Source organism: Leguminivora glycinivorella, chromosome 27, assembly GCF_023078275.1.
Source record: "Leguminivora glycinivorella isolate SPB_JAAS2020 chromosome 27, LegGlyc_1.1, whole genome shotgun sequence".
Classification (NCBI taxonomy): domain Eukaryota; kingdom Metazoa; phylum Arthropoda; class Insecta; order Lepidoptera; family Tortricidae; genus Leguminivora; species Leguminivora glycinivorella.
In genome coordinates this window covers 1,866,364-1,884,307 of record NC_062997.1, presented here as the reverse complement: position 1 = coordinate 1,884,307, position 17,944 = coordinate 1,866,364, and the positions used below count along the sequence as shown (strand labels likewise).

Genomic DNA, 17,944 nt, shown 5'->3' with positions numbered 1-17,944 from the left:
TACAAGAGACATTTTCAACTGGTTGTCTCTTTGAGGGCGTATGTTCCTAGTGGTGATGTTATGGTGGCTGCTAGTGCTAGCGACAGGATCATAGTTCGGGTAAGTTAGAGAGAGATAGTAAGATACAATAACAAAGAGAATGAGGGAGAAAGAACGATACAATTCCGACATGAGACATTTTCAACTGGTTGTCTCTTTGAGGGCATATTTTCCTAATGGAGATATTATGGTGGCTGCTAGTGACAGGATCATATGATAGTTCTGATAAGTTAGAGAGAGAGATAGTAAGATACACAAGTCAAAGATTTAGTATACGAGAAAAAAGAAAAAATATATAAAATATATAATATCGTTGAAGTCCTCAACGCCTACTGTCCTTAATCGTAATACTTTTTACTTTATAGGAAAAAGAAAAAATACGTGTCTAAATGATCCATCTACTCCCATCATTTCTCTTCAAGTATCAAAACTACTCAAAGTTCTGACTCCTTTATGCATCAAAATTCTGACTTATTTGCGTATCTCGATTATTTTCTTTACGTTACTTCAGCATCATGAATCTATTTCTGTCAACAGGCATCAAACCCAGGACAGTTCGAGTCGGACTGCACTGAGAACTGGTGGCAGCGAGGCGTGTCAGACAACAGCGTCCACTTCAACGGACGTGTCGGAATCAACACTGACAGGCCTGACGAGTCCTGTGTCATTAATGGTATGTGTTTTATAATCATTGTTATTATATTCATCGTTATCATCATTAGAATCAGTGTCTACTTTGGTAGTGTCGGTGTCAATTAATACTATTCGCACCAAGCATGGCACTTCTTAAATGTTTGTCATCGTCATCAGTAAAGGTATCATTTTCATCAATGACAATGACAAGAGTGTCCATTTTAACGGTCGTGTTAGGATCAACATTGACTAGCCTGATTAGTCCTGTGTCATGAATAGTAAGTGTATTATCATCATCATAAATACTACATGTATTATTTTCTTTATTGAACACAGTGTTGATTTCAGCTGTCTAGTCTGAGTTAACACTGAATAACCTGACGAATATTTAATTAAGACTTCTTTTATTTTTCTCATCGTGAAAATTGTAGTATTCTTTTTGAAAACAGTATAATTGTCTTCGTAGTTGAAATTATTTAATGATTGGAGTATGATGTACGATGTTCATGATCATCATCATTATCAAATGCGTTTTTTCTTCATTGATATAACAGTTACTAGTACTACTGTATTTCCTGGCGATTCTTGTGTGATGATTATCCCTCATACTGAAAACATCCTTAAGAATAATTTACTTAAAAAAGCCCGTAATCGTACATCATACAAGGAATTTTGACATCTAACATCTGGTTGATTATTCCTAAAAAAAATCTTGTATCGTTTGCAGGTAACCTCAAAGTGATGGGTCACGTAGTCCACCCGTCAGATGCTCGTGCGAAGCACAATATTGAAGAGTTGGATACGGCACAGCAATTGAAGAATGTTCAGAGCATCAGAGTTGTCAAGTAAGCGTCTTCTAACCCTTCTAACACTCAAGAAAGTCTTAATGTTCATGAGAAGATGAAAAGAACCACAAAATTAAAATTTTGAAAAAAAACCCCGACTGCGACATAGTGGACCGATTTTCATGAAACATGGCTAAGAACACTCCCGACTAACTCAGCTTTCAAACAAAAAAAAAAACTAAATCTAAATCGGTTCATCCGTTCGGGAGCTACGATGCCACAGACAGACACACACAGACAGACAGACAAACAGACAGACAGACAGACAGACAGACACGTCAAACTCATAACACCCCTTCGTTTTTGCGTCGGGGGTTAAAAAAATGGCTTCGTGTGAAAACTAACCTAACCACAAAATTAAAATTTTGAAAACCCCCGACCGCGACCTAGTAGACCGATTTTCATGAAACATGGCTAAGAACACTCCCGACTAACACAGCTTTCAAATAAAAAAAACTAAATCGAAATCGGTTCATCCGTTCGGGAGCTACGATACGACAGACAAGACAGACAGACAGACAGACAGACACGTCAAACTTATAACACCCCGTCGTTTTTGCGTCGGGGGTTAAAAAAATAGACATGGAGCGAGTTGGATCATTGGCCTGTTTTGTTTTTAATAAAACAGTGCTCAATTTTCTTTTTAAATCTTGGTATTCTTGGAATCCTCCGGCATATACGGTCCGAAGTCAAGTGATCGATTTCCAACTGATATCTTTGGAACGAACATCTTGGCGATCTACGACCTTCAAGAATATCAGATTGTAGATTGTAGATTTTAATTTTGTAATTTTTTTAATATTAGTTATATATTTTGTATAATTAATAAATTTAATACTTAGTTTTAAGAAACATTTGCATGTCGTCATGACGATGACTGAATACTTTTACTTGTCTTCTTACACGAACATCTGTACCTTAGTTATAAGTATTCTAGCAAATAAATTTCTTATTCTTATTCATATCAAATTATTTGAGGATAAAATACAGCCTCTAATATCATTTACGTATATCTGAGTAAATACAATACCTCTGGTCTATTGTAACATTTGCCAAAGAGTCTAAGACCAAGCTAATTCTAACCCTATATTAGAATCCGCCATTCATAATTGCTGAGGTCGCCGCCATCGAAATCGGTGATGAAGATTATACATATAAGTAGATATGGTTTACCTTTCCCAGGTTCAACTATGACCCTTCCTTCGCCGAGCACTCGGGCCTGCTCGGGTTCGACCCGACGTCCCCCGCCCCGCAGGCCGACACGGGCGTCATCGCGCAGGAGGTCAGACAAGTCCTGCCGGAAGCGGTCAAGGAGGCGGGAGACGTCACTCTGCCGAACGGGGATACTATACACAAGTTCCTGGTCGTCAATAAGGTAAGACTTAAAATCCCTTGTGGTGACGGGATAATAATGACTTTACCCTCCTAGGTTTACACCCCAGGTCCAACGGAGACACTATACACAAGTTCCTGGTCGTCAATAAGTCAAGTAAATGCCGTGGAAATGAGAGCGTTAATTAGCATGGGTGGTGTGAAGTTGAGTGATAGGATCAGATATAGCGTGATAAGAGAGAAGTGTGGAGTGGATGTAGATGTGGTGACAAAGATTTCGATGGGCATGTTAAGGCATGGCGGGCATGTAGAGAGGATGGATGAGAGATTAACGAAGAAAGTATATGAAAAAAGAGTAGAAGGGTCAGTTGGAAGTGGAAGACCTAGACGATCTTTTCTTGATCAAATCGGGGAAATATTGCCTTTACCGGGATTCGAACCCTAGACCGCGGCGTAGCAGGCAGGGTCACTGCCGACTGCGCCAGACCGGTCGTTATACTTAAGAACTTAATTTTATACAAAATTTGAATATTCCAAGAACCAACTTTATACACAATTTGAATATTCCAAGTCCAACCCAGGCATCTTCTGGGCGAGCTCACTCCATCGTTGGCCACGTCTTTGCCTTTGGCTAGTCTGTGGCCAAGAGTAAGCCCATTTATAATAATAATAAAAAAAAAGTCTTACCTACTGTGGGCTAATATTTTGATTAATTCCAGGACCGTATCTTCATGGAGAACCTGGGAGCAGTCAAGGAGTTATGCCGAGTGACCGGTAACCTGGAGTCCCGTATCGACCACCTGGAGAAGATCAACAGGAAACTCTGCAAAATCAATATTCTGCAGAGGAGGGATAGTGCCAGGTCCAATATAAGCAGTGGTAAGTGGTTTGAAAGTGCAAGTCAAATATTCTCAACATTGGCATTAAGTGACTAATTAGATGTTGATGCTTATTTCTATTAGCTGCTTATATTAAGCGGCTCGTTTGCTAACTGTTTCATGCGAATTCACATACCTTAAAATGTTGCCTGATGTTTTACTCTAAGTACTCTTACTTTCAACATCTGAATAAAAAAAAACTCTGCAAATCTAAATTCTTAAAAGGGGCTCCTCCACCATATTATGTATAACTATTTTTTTTTTCTACGATGAAATGTCTTCCGTGGCGTTCAAAATGTTAAAGATTATGACGATATCCCTTGATTGAATGAGCTTTGTTATCGTATCTACCATGAACGCAGAGGGATCCAACATCTCAGATACCGACAACCAAAAGTCCATTCACAACAGAATTATTATTTGTTTCAGACTCCCATTTCTCAGCCATATCGACCTCCTCAAAGTCCTTCTACAGCGACGGAAACATATCCATAGACCAAATCCGCGACATCGCACGCAACATCCGCCGACACGAATGTTGCCACAAACTAAGCCACAACTCCCCAAAATACACGAGAAAACAATGCAAGACTTGCCACGATCCCAGAAACTATTCAAAATACGGAAAATTCTACAACTACAACAAAACATGCGTCAGATACCATAAAGAAGAAAAACACGATTGCAAACTCCCTTACACTTTGGAATCTGACATCCAGAAAATCTCAGATGACAGCACCATGTCGAAGAAAAAAGATACTTGTCTATGGTTGAAGGATGATTTCTCGACTGGCAACACTAAGTTGGCGTTTTGCTGCAAGAAGGAATACAGTGATGTGAGCAGCGAGTTGATCTCTAATAAGTTCTTGCAGATTGTTATCACGATTTTGATTTTTATTATGGCTGTTTGGTAAGTTAAAGCTTTGTTAGTAATATATTGATTAGTGTAGATTTAATACGTACTTATTACAAGTTCTGCAAAAATAGTAAAGCCTCAATATGTACCTATAAAACTATTTCACATAATAATTATTTGATATAATTTTTTTTATCTCTTAACATGAACTATCCAAGCTTATAAGTAATTCAAGGAAAAATAAAGTTAGTTACATTTAATTAATGATTCTATAGATATATTTCAATGTAATAAATTTCCGTTCTTAAATAATTATTACATCGCTAAATGCATATTTTTCAAGATAGAAGCGAAAACCGAAAAATTCCCCTGTCTAACTGTGTAATAGTCGGAACAGTTTTATTTTACCAAATCAGAAATAGTCTTTGGGGCTTTTTTCCTCTACACTTCCTTAATTCCTGACCTACTCCGTACCAACCTACAAATATAATTTAATTTCTTATAAAAAAAAATCGTTTATTTCAGTCTACTTGGGTCCATAAGTTGGTTAGTACATTTTATAAGATTAATAAGTAATAGGCGGAGATGGCGGGATGACCTTGACGCATATCTTAGCGACTGGCCGGAGATTGCTCAAGACCGTGACGGATGGAGATCCATGGGGGAGGCCTTTGCCCAGCAGTGGGACACCATGTAGGCTATTAATAAAAAAAAAGTAATATAATTATTAAATCTCCTTGTTTTAGTTTGGTGGTAATGTCTGCGCTATACTTCCGCGAACATCAAGAGTTGCTAAACATGAAAGAAAACAGACAGCACGAGAAATACACATATTATACTAGGAAAGAAAACGTCCCGTACTACAGAGCCACGCCGTCAGACTTGAACCAAATACAGGTAAATAATTCTATAGTTGAACCACGAGCGGAGCGAGTGGTTCGAGAATAGAATCCTTTGCGAGTTTTTTCTAGTGGATAAAATGCGTTTTTACCCGCTGGTATTAAAGGACAAAACACGTGTTTTTCCGAGCTAGTGAGGGGAAATAGTTATTTGTTTTACAAGGGGGCAGACTCAGTGGCGTAGCGAGGGGGGGGCCGGGGGGGCCATGGCCCCGGGCGGCACATGACAAGGGGCGGCAAAATCGGCAATTAAAAATTATAACATACATATATTTAAATTAAAACCGAAATAAATTACACATATGAAAGAAAAAGTGACCAAGTCCTCTGGTGCCTGAGGCTGGAATCGAACCAGCGTACTTTCCAATCGCGGGAAATGCCTCTTTATCCGCTCGGCCACCCAGGTCACAGCTGTCGAGATCGAAATTATCTCTCATATAAGTAATCTATACAAGGACTCGTAGCGCCCTCTGTCCACCCCTAGGGCAGAACGGTATGGTTCTTTTCTTGCCCCCCGTGTAAACCAAACTCAGGTTGGTTTCGACACAGCTCGAAACCAATATATTTATAGTAGTGTGACTACTTTAAGACAGCACAAGTTAAAATATTTTCAATAGATTATAAATTAACTTGTGTTCATTAGAACATACATATAGACAGAGTCGCACCATAAGTGTTCCTTTGTACCTTTTTGTTACGGAACCCTACTAATAAATAAAATTTTATTATGAGACCAACATTTTTCAAATCGCGCTGAGAAACGCGCCAATTCTCTGTTTTGTCCTGACGCCGAATGCACCACGGCTGCGAGGGACGCGGGGCGGGGGCGCGAGCGGCCGCGCGCACGAACTATAGGCAGTATAGGCGAATGTTCGAAAAACTATGGCGAAAGAGCTTAAGCGGCACCTATATTACACGATAAAATACCTTATCTTCATACTGTTAAGCACTTTGTAATGAATGGAGTTTTATATTTTTATGTAGGTACTTACGACAGATGATTACTTGAGTTGAGCAAACAAAATTCGTCATTTTGTTCCGAAGTTTAGTGCTAAGTTTAAATTATAATAGGAAAATATTACATTTGATTTTTGGATTGATATTCATTTTTCAATCCACTTATTTTCAAATTGTGTAAGTGTCTATTTAAGTATTTTTGAATTTGAATTGAATGTTGAATTAGTTTTGTTCCAAGTTTGAAATATTTCTCGTATGTTATGTGAGTAAGTAAACAATACTAATTCAGCTTAGTGCTAAGGCCACCGAGTAATATTAGACGGTCAACCAAATTTTAGCACTAAAAAAACCGGCCAAGTGCGAGTCGAACTCGCCCACCGAGGGTTCCGTACAAACTTTCAATAGGTGAATCATCAAATGTTATTCAATAACTCTACAAACTTGACTAAATCTCTCAAGACTCAATTCCCACATAAGTAATATTTTAATATACTTACAATTTTATTGTTAGACAATGTCCAAAGAAAATCAAGACTCGACTTCAATAGTTTACGACATGTAAGGACACTCCTGAAGCCAGCGCCGGCCCGTGCACTCGATCAGGGTAGAGCGAGTTGGAGTTTCGGCGCCCTTAGGAAGAAATTTCACTAAGTAGGAAAATAAATCGCGAGCGCATCGAGCGCGAAATTTTTTTATAGTAATGCCGTAATTTGAAGATTGACGCAATACAGAATTTATGGATTGCATCATACGGAGTGCGAAAGGGACAAATGGTTGAAATTTCGTAGTCGCACCCTAGTACTAACTGTGGCTGAACGTGGATATCATGTACATAAAATAACAAACAAAATGGAGCACTATAGTGGCCAAGTCAGGAAAGCAGATTCGGAATTTGTCCTAACTAAAAGATAAATATAAATAGTAAGCGCGAGCGAAGCGAGCGCGATTTTTTTTCCTATTGACTCGATTAATTAATACAATCAGCCAGCGGGAAATCCGCGAACTTTCAAGCTTTTATCGTCTGCAGAGCTTAGCATATAAGAGTCTTTGACATATTTGGGGGTATTTTGACTTCACAGGGAGCCTATGTTCCCGACTTTTAGGCCTTATATTTCGCCATCACTATTATTTTTATAATACTAAGAGTTAATTAAGAGATTAACTGCGGACTCGATCGTCACCGTCGGGATGCCCATTTCGGTATTTTGCCACTAAGTTATCTGAGTGCTTTGAAATTCGCTCACCATCCGCTGTGACTGTAACTCACAAAATTGCGCCTCTCTGAGACGTTTTGCGCCTTTGGCTTTATGAGGAACTCCGCTTTGGACTATCGGATAGCGACGTAACTTTGCCGTTCGCTGCACAAGAACGTGGTTCGTCAAGGGCTAGAAATGCTAGAATCCTCCTTTTACGGCGCCCTAGCAACAGCGCCCTTATGAATGTTGGTATATGTTGGCAATGTGGTGTAACTTTCCACTTAATCTGAATTACAAATCTAGATTTTCAATAGGTGGGGTAATTTTCGACTTCTCTCGCCATTTTGTGATATGTGCGCGCCCACGCAACGTATAATTTTTTGTATGGATTTTTCCACATTCTCGATTTTGGCGCCCCACTTACCATGCGGCGCCTAGAGCGGCCGCTCCACTCGCTCTACCCTTAATCCGGCCCTGCCTGAAGCGACCTCATTATATCAGGAAAAACGCGATGTAGGAAATGAGCGTTCAACGTACAGCGATATCTTTCGGCAAATTAAGTCAACTAATGTGTGCGACCTATGGAGGATGATTTTTATGGGATAATTGTTTATTGTGTGAACCGATTTCAACCATTTTTCCTCTCTTTGAAAGCAAAAACTTTCATTTTTATTCTGTAAAAAATACAGGTACAAGAAACACCCAGCAAGAGTGTTCAAATTGAAAATGTAAATCTAGAAGGATTTTTCATAAAGTAATAAAAGTTCACATTTTTTCCAAAAACATTTTTTTCCACAACAAAAAAATTATGAAAAAAATAGTTTTGATATGTACCTATAATTTGAGTTCTTTCTAAGGATACCCCAATTGCCCTAGTAAATTTGAAATTTATAGTTTTCCCCCCTTTCATTTTGGCCATTTTCTGTAATTAATATTAATATATTTAAAAAAATATATGCTTTCAATTTGTAGAGATTAACGATGTTCATAAGTATTGCAAATTTAAAATAAGGATGATAGCATAAGCGGTAAGTGCGTGCGACTTTCGTTCCGGAGGTCGCGGGTTCGAACCCCGGCTCGCAACAATGAGTTTTTCGGAACTATATTTTCAATAGTTTTTTGAACAGTCAGGATATGGTTTGTCGATGATTCCGCCAACGTCAAAGCACGCGTTTCAAGAAATTAGCTAGCCGCTGAGCCCTCTATTTTTCAAATTTGCCGTTTTTTTAGTACCAAGATTTGGTTGACCGTTTTCTTTAGTAGGAACAAAAGACAAAAGCTATTGGTTTGGATTACCTCAAAAGGAAAAACGGATCCCTATAGGATCACTCGTGCGTCTGTCTGTCCGCCTGTCACAGCCAATTTTCTCCAAAACTACTGCACCGATTACCTTTAAATTTGGCACACCTAATGTCCTGTGACCCAAAGACGGACAAGCAATTTAAATTAAGAAAATTTAATTGTAGGGGTCACTTTTGTTTAATAAAAATGAAAATTAAAAATTGTATATTGTGTTACATATCAAATGAAAGAGCTTTTTATAAGTATTTCAAAAATATTTTCTCAAATTATTTTTAGTCAAGTAATTTAAGAAAATGGGTAAAAAATACACGAGATAATCTATGGATTACATAGGAAAGCCTATTATTAATCTACAGTCAAGCGTAAGTCGGACTTAAAAGAAAAAAAAACTCAAATTTCCCTCTCTGCCGCTGAAAGGAGTTACAAATCTCTTGAAATCTACCTAAATTAATTTCCGTTTCGTTTTTCTAGAAATTGTTCAGAATATCGATTATTCTCAAAAATAATTTAAGTGTCTTAAAAAAATGAGGCGCTTAAGCCCTTCTTCATTCATTCAAATTTCGAAATTCATTCAAATTTCATTTCAAAAAATACCTACTGGAGTACTGGACAAGCAAAATTTAGGAATCCCATACGGGTACTTGGTTGCAGATTACCGGATCTAATCTAGTCTGGTCTGTTTTTTAGTGTACATACACACACACACACACATACACACACAAACACACACACACACACAGTCACACACACTCCTTGTAATTTTATTTTTATTTTTTTGCCAAGAGTGGCACTGAAGCTTTAGTAGTTTCATGTGTTCTGCCTACCCCTTTATGGGATACAGGCGTGATTGTATGTATGTTGTATGTATGTATGTATTTTTTTGCAATTTATGTTTATGTCATGTTACTAAATGCAATCGTTTAGACATAGGCAAACTATTACTATTATTATTTTTTTTACATTTTTTTTGTACAACGATCTGTTAGTGACCTGGGTTCTAGCAGAATTACCAGTTGCTTCGCCCGAAAGAGTGGAGCATATAACTGAGCCAGGACCCTTTTGTTTTTGCTGCAACGCACACAGCAAACCCACCCATATTTTAATGTATGCTATTGTTGTTTTTTCTGTAGTGTTAGTACTTTTTATTGTTTATTGTTGTTTTAATTGTTTAATTTTGGTGTGTATTGTAGCAAACAAATAAATGATTATCTTATCTTATCTTTTTCTTGTGGTGTACGGCGCACTTACAACGATAGCACAACTCGCACGTATAATGACCAAATAATCTAGATATAATAGATATGTTGATCATAAGAGGGGCGGCATATCGGCAAAATTGGTGATCGGCCCCGGGCGGCAATCACAGACGCTACGCGGCTGGGCAGACTTGTTGTTTAACCGCACGTGCCAATATTGATACCCGATCAAGCGAAAGATTACAATATTGAACCGCGAGCGTACTGAGTGTTTTAAGGCACGAAGGTTAAACAAACTTTGCCACCGAGTGAAAAACAAAATTTTTCACCACACCAATCCACGAACAAAATGCTGACTATAAAACATCAAACTAAATCAAATCCATTTATTTATTCAATATTATAAGATTCCAAATCATCGTTCATAGGTAAATCTACCAGACAGCTTTAAACATCAAGTTATGATGATAATGATTTAATGAAATTACTTGGCCCTCTTGTGGATAAAATGTAATTATGCTCTCTGTTTTCGAATAGCAAAGAAAGCCTTTACGACGGGTTGAATTCTTTCTCCATGTTATTAAACTTATTAAAATAACTTTTTGTTGCAGAACTTGAAATTCTCACAACATGTGCCTTCGAAGAAAAATGCAAAAGGTTTGTTCCGTTTATTTATTTATTTATTTATGTGAACTTGTGATGTTTTAAACACTCCACGTGTCTTGACGATCAAATATATGAAAGAGGCGCGTTCCTAGCACAGTCTAAGCTCGTGTAGGCGAACGCGTGCTTTGCTTGCATGAGTGAAGTATGACAGGTCGACTGTTCGCGTGAGGTAATCGAGAGGGGATGGGCGACACTTTCAGCGGGGAGCGGGAGTGGCCATACTGTACGATAGTACTCTTTATTATACTGTGGCCTGAGCATACGCTCATGTTGCACGACAGCGGGGCGGGGCGTGACGGCCCGGCCACGACATTGATCTAGGCGCGACAGCGGTCAGCGGCAGCCATACGTGCGAATGAAAAGTCCCATCGCTGTGTCTCGCTCCAATGTATGGCCACCGCTCACCGCTGTCGCGCTTAGACCGATGTCGTGGCTGGGCCGTGAGGCGTGCATTTCAAACAATAGAAGCTCATACAAGTGTCCTGAGTCCATTCTGCATAGCGTTCACGAGGACGAGTTCGCCTCGCTTCTCGCCAAGCCGACGGAACGTCCTCAAATTTAGTAAAATAGGTTTTTAGTGTAATGAAATAATGAAAATTTCAAAGTAAATCTAGTAAAGTACCTTTATTAGTTAGTGTATTCACCCAAAAATATGTCCGCAGAAAAAGGTCCACACAAAACGACTCCGGATTTGCCGACGACACCGTCCACAGAATCACTGCGCACTATCGCTTCTACCCTCCACGCTTCAAGAAATTATGTCCGAGATGTTTTGAGTAAGTGTTATACTCTTTTAGTCCCAGTCACATCAGGGTAGGTACGTATCGTATTACACAAACGCTTATAGTATGAATTTTCTGAGATGATTTTTTGGCTTTTGCCGTAATTTGTCCAACAAAAGCCTTTGTTTCTATTATTCACGGCGGCTAGCTCCCGTATAAACGGCATGCGCTAAAGTCTCAGTGTAGTTAAAAAGCATCTATCATGATAGTAATAAGGTTCAAATCCATAAAAACTATTTCGGAGATAACACGTTTTGTCATCTTCGAAAAAGTTACCTGCATACTTACTATACTGCGAACTGTTTCATAAATTTCAACCTTATATTATTACTGATTAAATTTCAACCTTATATATTAACAACCGGTATTGTGAGGTGATGGACGAAAGGTGATCGTATTTTATATATGTTTGTTTCTTTTGTTAATCACCTAACAATATCTATAAACTGAATTGTACAGTGCTTTGGTTTCGACTTGTTACTCCATCTAAAAATGTACAATTTTGTGTTTCATAACAATTTGTCATCATATTATTTCTCCTAAAACTGCTTCTCATAATATAATTTCTCCTAGACATGGACGCTACGCTCGCCGCTGGAACGTGCGATCTCTATAACAGCGACTGCGGACATTGTTGGAAAACTGGCGAGCGCTTGCAGCTTTTCTGCTAACTCTGAAAACGATCTGTATTCTGAATGCCAGGTATTTATAAATATTTGTCCGATGTTGTTGGTGTCCGCAAATATTGGACCGTTCTAATCTGTAAACTGCTTGTTTCGTGTTTGCAAAATTTAAAAAACCTTATTTTTTAATGCTGCAAAAGGATTGGGAATATATTTCGAGATGGATAGAAAGGATTTTGGTAAGAAACACTAGTTACAACATTTAGTATTTCAGACAAATTTCGAGTTATAATTGCAAATTGTAGTTGTGCATCATAAAGTTGATCTATGTCTCTGATATGTCTGATCAAATAATAATTATATTGAAAATTATAACTCATAGAATAATATTTTACCAGTCGCCGTGTAACCTGGAGCCCCCACAAGCCTTCGAAAACCAGGAGCCTTTGGAACGGAAACCGGAGCTCAATGACACGTTCAGACCCCCAGAACCTCCAGTAAAGGTAATTCTTATTGTTTTCATTGCAAATGATTTACACATCGATCTAAAGTACCCAGTTTACCCAGGGTAATTCAGATCGATGGATTTACATTTTCAATTTTTTGAACCATCATCAGTGATGACTGATGATTTTCCTACAAGTATTTGTACAAAAATGTTTACATAAGGAATATATTACTAAAATAAACCAATGTATAATAATACTGAACAATTTTATTAATGTATAATGTAACCAATCATTAAAAATTGTTATGACTACGCAGAGGGCTGGTGGAAAAAAACACTTTGAAATATGTGATAAATGTATAAGGTACCTACACATACAGTCATGGTAAACTGTGAAGTGTATGAAGTCTAAAACACTATACTTTACGTACTAAAACTTCTACTCGGCAGAATTTTAAAATTTGATGTTACACAACTATTGCTAACATTTTTACAGTGACCTTATTACATTAACTTTTTTTTTTCAGGATAACAAACTCCCAAACATCCCAGTGATACCAGAGAAAAACGCCACAGAACCTCTCAAACAAGACAACGACTCAATCCAGCGCTTCAAAAAGATCCCCGATGAAATAATGGCGGAAAACACACTGATAGATCCTAATAAGTTGAACCAGACGGATAATCTGACTGGCAGAGTGAGACGGGAGATAGGAAAGCGGGTGAGGAAGAGAGAGGCGAATGAAGCTTTGTCAGCTTCGATGAGAAGCTCGGAGGAGAATCTTGAGCAGCTTTCTGGTAATAATTAATTTTAGTTGGTTGAGATAAGAAACATTGGAAGAAGATGTAGTAAAGAAAAATCAAAAATACGTAATGGAATTAAAATACTGAGCTCCTAGAGAAAATTTAATTCGAAAAGTATCTTTTTAACAAAAATCTATAATTTCTGGCTATAAAAAAATTACTATTATAATGTACGAAACGACAATCTGGTACTTTTTGCTTGGATACGCCATATAATTCGACTTGTCATAAAACTAATTTTAAAATTTGCCGAGGTAAAAATTAATTGGGTGAAATGTAACATTATATCAACTCAAATTATATCAAACTTGTATGTAATCAGTATTTTTTTTACTTTCACAGCAGAAACATATCCAGTGATCTTCGGCATCGCAACCCAGTCATTCACGAACGACTCGCTCTTCACGGCTATAGTGACGTCACACATGACGTACAACATCACATACACTGTCCCGCTCTCACACTGCCTGCATGACAAGGACATCGATATGGTTATCAGGTGAGGGGTTCAAGTTGTAGGAATTTTTGGCTTGTCACAAAGTAGTAAGGTACATAATGGTACTAATAAGTAGTTAGCAAGTATTTGTTAAGGCATATACATTTTGGATTTTACATACTATCAGTTGACGTAATTATATCAAATCAGTGAGAATTATTGTTTTGTCAATCTGCAATTATTAAATTGAAACAAAAATTCTGTTACATCGTAAAATAGATTTATTTTGTTTTTATAAATATTTTCGTTTTGAATTTTAGATGCGGTATTTTCATATTAGCCATCCATACTAATATTATAAATGGGAAAGTGTGTGTGTTTGTTTGTTTGTCCGTCCTTCACGACAAAGCGGAGCGACGAATTGTGGTGATTTTTTAAGTGGAAATAGTTGAAGGGATGAAGAGTGACATAGGTTACTTTTTTCTCTTTTTAACGCGAGCGAAGCCCCGAGCAAAAGCTAGTAATTATATAAATATGGTATTACAGAGGGACATAAAAATATAAGGGTTCGGTTTTGCCACTTTGGCTGCTGACCATGACAAATCATCCTCAGGTCACCCCACCACCAACTCAGTGAGGTCCGCCTCTGCGACCTCCAATGCGATGACGCCGACAAGAAATGCCTCCGGCTTCGTGATGACACCAAACCGTTTCTACAATACGGAGCCTGGGTTCTCAGGATGCCACTGAGTTGCAAAATGGACAGGATGTTAAGGATCAGGGCTTCTTTTGCTCCTAACAAGGTATTTACTAACTTTTTTTGCTTTACTACCCCTCTTTTAATATAGTAGACAAGAAATGCCTCTGACTTTGTGACGAAACCAAACCGTTGACACAGTAATGGTTCCTGAGTGCTCGAATGCCTCTTAGCTGTATAATAAATAGACTGGATACTCAGGATCAGAGCTTGTTTTGCTCTTAATGAGGTTCGTCAAGCTTTAGTTTACTATCCGTCTCCTGTCTCTTTCTTATGAATGCTGTTGGCAAGAAACCGATAGCATTGTATTCTGATCCAATGCTAATTGCGACTTACAAGCTACTTTCTCATATTATTCTTAAACTTTTAGAATCTACTTACTCACTATTTCTAATTTTGTTTAAATTTTGTTTCAGAACATCTGCTTTGCCTCCGACCACATTTCGTCGCTTCTGGTTTACAATATACACGTTTACAGAGATTGTCAATAACTGACATTGTCATAATAGATTTTGTCATATTTTTCATTTCAATTACGACGAAAACTGACAATTATCACGCCACATGGCGCCACTATACCTGATGTCACTGTAATTTTTATCATGTCTTTTTACAACTTTTCTACATTCCATATCGAATCGGATAATGTGGAACGCTCTTACAGTGTAGTTTCTAGTAGTTCTAGGGTTTTATGTTTGTATTGAGAATTCTGGAGTATTTTTGCGACACTACACTTTTTGTCTCAAGCCTACAAATTTTAATCTTGATTACCTTGTCGAAATGCACAAAGGTATGGGGCTGAAGCTATTTTAGCCAGTTGACGGCAGAAGGGTTAAATGGCCTTGGAATAGAATCATCGAAAAGGTATTTTAAAATACCTAATTAACGCATTTAAAGTTCATAATGACATATCTTTAATTAAGAATCTCGCTGGAATCTGGAAACGTATTTAAAAAATGTTATTTTTTTTATGATAGTAGATCAATTCTATCTACAGCTTAAGTTGAAATAAGTTTTATATCCAATTATTTTTAGTATTTTATATACGTTTATATTTGACAAAGTTTTTATAATGTATATTTTGGCCTTACATTGAATATGTGTTTTATCGAAAGTATTAGTTATTTATGGTTTCATAATTATAAGTATAATTTTAATGGCGATACGTAGACATATTTTTCGTATATAAGTATAACAATAATATTTACTAAATATTGTACATTCCATTACATTCCAAAAGTGCAATTAAATTTATAGCATCCGTCCTTTAGGCTCAAATACTAATGCGTTTTTGTTATATATTTATGGTTATTCTCATACATTTCCACATGAATCTCATATATTAAAAATTAATAACCTAAAGTATGGGGAATTCAATCCTTAAATAACTTTTTTAAAGATCATTGTCATTCTATACGAACATGCAATGATTATTTTTTACACATAGTAAATATAGTCAAATGTACAGCACATAGCGAATTGATTTTAGACGAAATATAAACCGCCTTAGGTATATTTTTATCTCATATAATTTTAATTTATATGTCGACATATTTTTTATGACAATTAAATGCTTTCGATGACATAAGACAGTATTTTCATATTATACAAAAATATCAATATTGCCGCAACTTAGAATTTAATTTAATGAATTTGTTAAATTTTAAGAATCATGTTTATATTGTTTAAATCAAAAGTAAGTAAATAAAAATCGGTGGTAGCTTTTTTTTTAAATTGTACTCTATAGTACATAAATGTAGCTTATAATACGTTTTGTTTGATGTATTTACGTATGGATGACGTATTTTACAGCTTTATTGTTATTTAAGTGTATTTTTTTATTTAGACAAAACTTACTATAAATGATATTTAAATTAATACTCATTTTTGGTATTTTCACTAGTTTTCATCTCTTTAGATCTATGAAAATGTCACATGATTGTTTGATACATTTCATGAATTTTGTGCTTATTTGACGCAATAGAGTACACAATTGTAATATACACATTCCAACCCAGTACTTAATTAGGAAATAAGTAATTTATAAGACCAATTCAATTTTAGAGAAAGTAGTGCCACTATTCTTTATACCTACATAACATATTTATTAAATAATATGTCACTTCTAAAATTATTAAAAATAATTATTAAAACCCGTCTTATTTGAGTTAAAATAAGACTTTTATAAATTTATTGCTCAATTGTTTTGATTAGTTTTGAAACCTTTACTTCCTATAATTATGACATTATGGCAACATTATATTTATATAATCTTTAATAACCAGTGTCTCCCTTTTTAAACATTGTCTTAAGATTAATTTTACGTCTTGCCATATTTTAGACTTTATTTTTAACAAATTAGGTGCATCACTTTGTATTATGTCATAGAATTTAGTTACTATAATTAGGTCAAATATAATTGTAGCAAGCATTTTTATGTGTTATACATAGATGTGTCGAGGATTATTTTTGAAATTATTTTTACTTTACTTTTAGATCTAGTTAATAATTATAGATATTTATGTAATAATAAAAGTTGTATTGTCTTTGTAGAGATAGGTGTCCACAAATTTGTAATGTTAAAGAGACATAAATAAAACGTAGTAGAGTAACCAATTCGTTTTCTTTTGTGTCTTTTTAACCCTCGACGCAAAAACGACGGGGTATTATAAGTTTGACGTGTCTGTCTGTCTGTCTGCCAGACACGTCAAACTTATAACACCCCAGCGTTTTTGCGTCGGGAGTTAAAAACACGACCGAACGGAGATTTGCGATCTAATGCGGTAGAAAATCCTATAGGTAGGTATGTACTGAAATAGTTATTTGTTATACAAGGGGGCAAAGTTGTATTTTAACGCCGAGTGTGGAATTGAAAAACGAGCAAGTGAAAGGATTCTATAGTTGAACCACGAGCGAAGCGAGTGGTTCGAGAATAGAAACCTGAACTTGCGAGTTTTTTAACACACGAGAAGTAAAATACATTTGCACCCGAGTGTAACACAAAACTTTTCCCCTCACTATAACGAAGAAACTACAACGCAAAAAATGCGTTTATCACTGCTTTCTGTAGTTCCACAGGTGGTAAATCATCTTTATTACTAGATTCACCTACTTTTATCAATTTTAAAGCAGTTAATTTGACTTTATTCAAGGTCAAATTACTTTACCCACTAGTGGATAAAATGCGTTTTTACCCGCTGGTATTAAAGGACAAAACACGTGTTTCCGAGCTAGTGAGGGGAAAAAACTATTATTGCGCAACAGACGAACCTAAAAGAAAACTGCGTCACAAGTA

General features: G+C 36.6%; 1 protein-coding gene across 3 annotated transcripts in view; it reads left to right on the top strand.

Moving 5' to 3' along the window:
* LOC125240270 (myelin regulatory factor) overlaps positions 1-13,223 on the top strand; it is a 92,935-nt gene extending 79,712 nt beyond the window's left edge. For 2 of the 3 annotated variants that reach the window (XM_048148132.1, XM_048148130.1), the window contains exons 9-19: positions 577-712; positions 1,400-1,517; positions 2,700-2,892; positions 3,569-3,728; positions 4,157-4,637; positions 5,330-5,480; positions 10,745-10,790; positions 11,462-11,575; positions 12,155-12,283; positions 12,603-12,707; positions 13,180-13,223. In XM_048148132.1, the coding sequence (XP_048004089.1) occupies positions 577-712; positions 1,400-1,517; positions 2,700-2,892; positions 3,569-3,728; positions 4,157-4,637; positions 5,330-5,480; positions 10,745-10,790; positions 11,462-11,575; positions 12,155-12,252 (1,497 nt within the window). In that variant the 3' untranslated portion in view covers positions 12,253-12,283; positions 12,603-12,707; positions 13,180-13,223. Of the gene's footprint in view, positions 1-8; positions 100-576; positions 713-1,399; positions 1,518-2,699; positions 2,893-3,568; positions 3,729-4,156; positions 4,638-5,329; positions 5,481-10,744; positions 10,791-11,461; positions 11,576-12,154; positions 12,284-12,602; positions 12,708-13,179 lie in introns of all 3 variants that reach the window. The other variant, XM_048148131.1, reaches the window with a different exon arrangement.
* Positions 13,224-17,944: the final 4,721 nt, after the last annotated feature.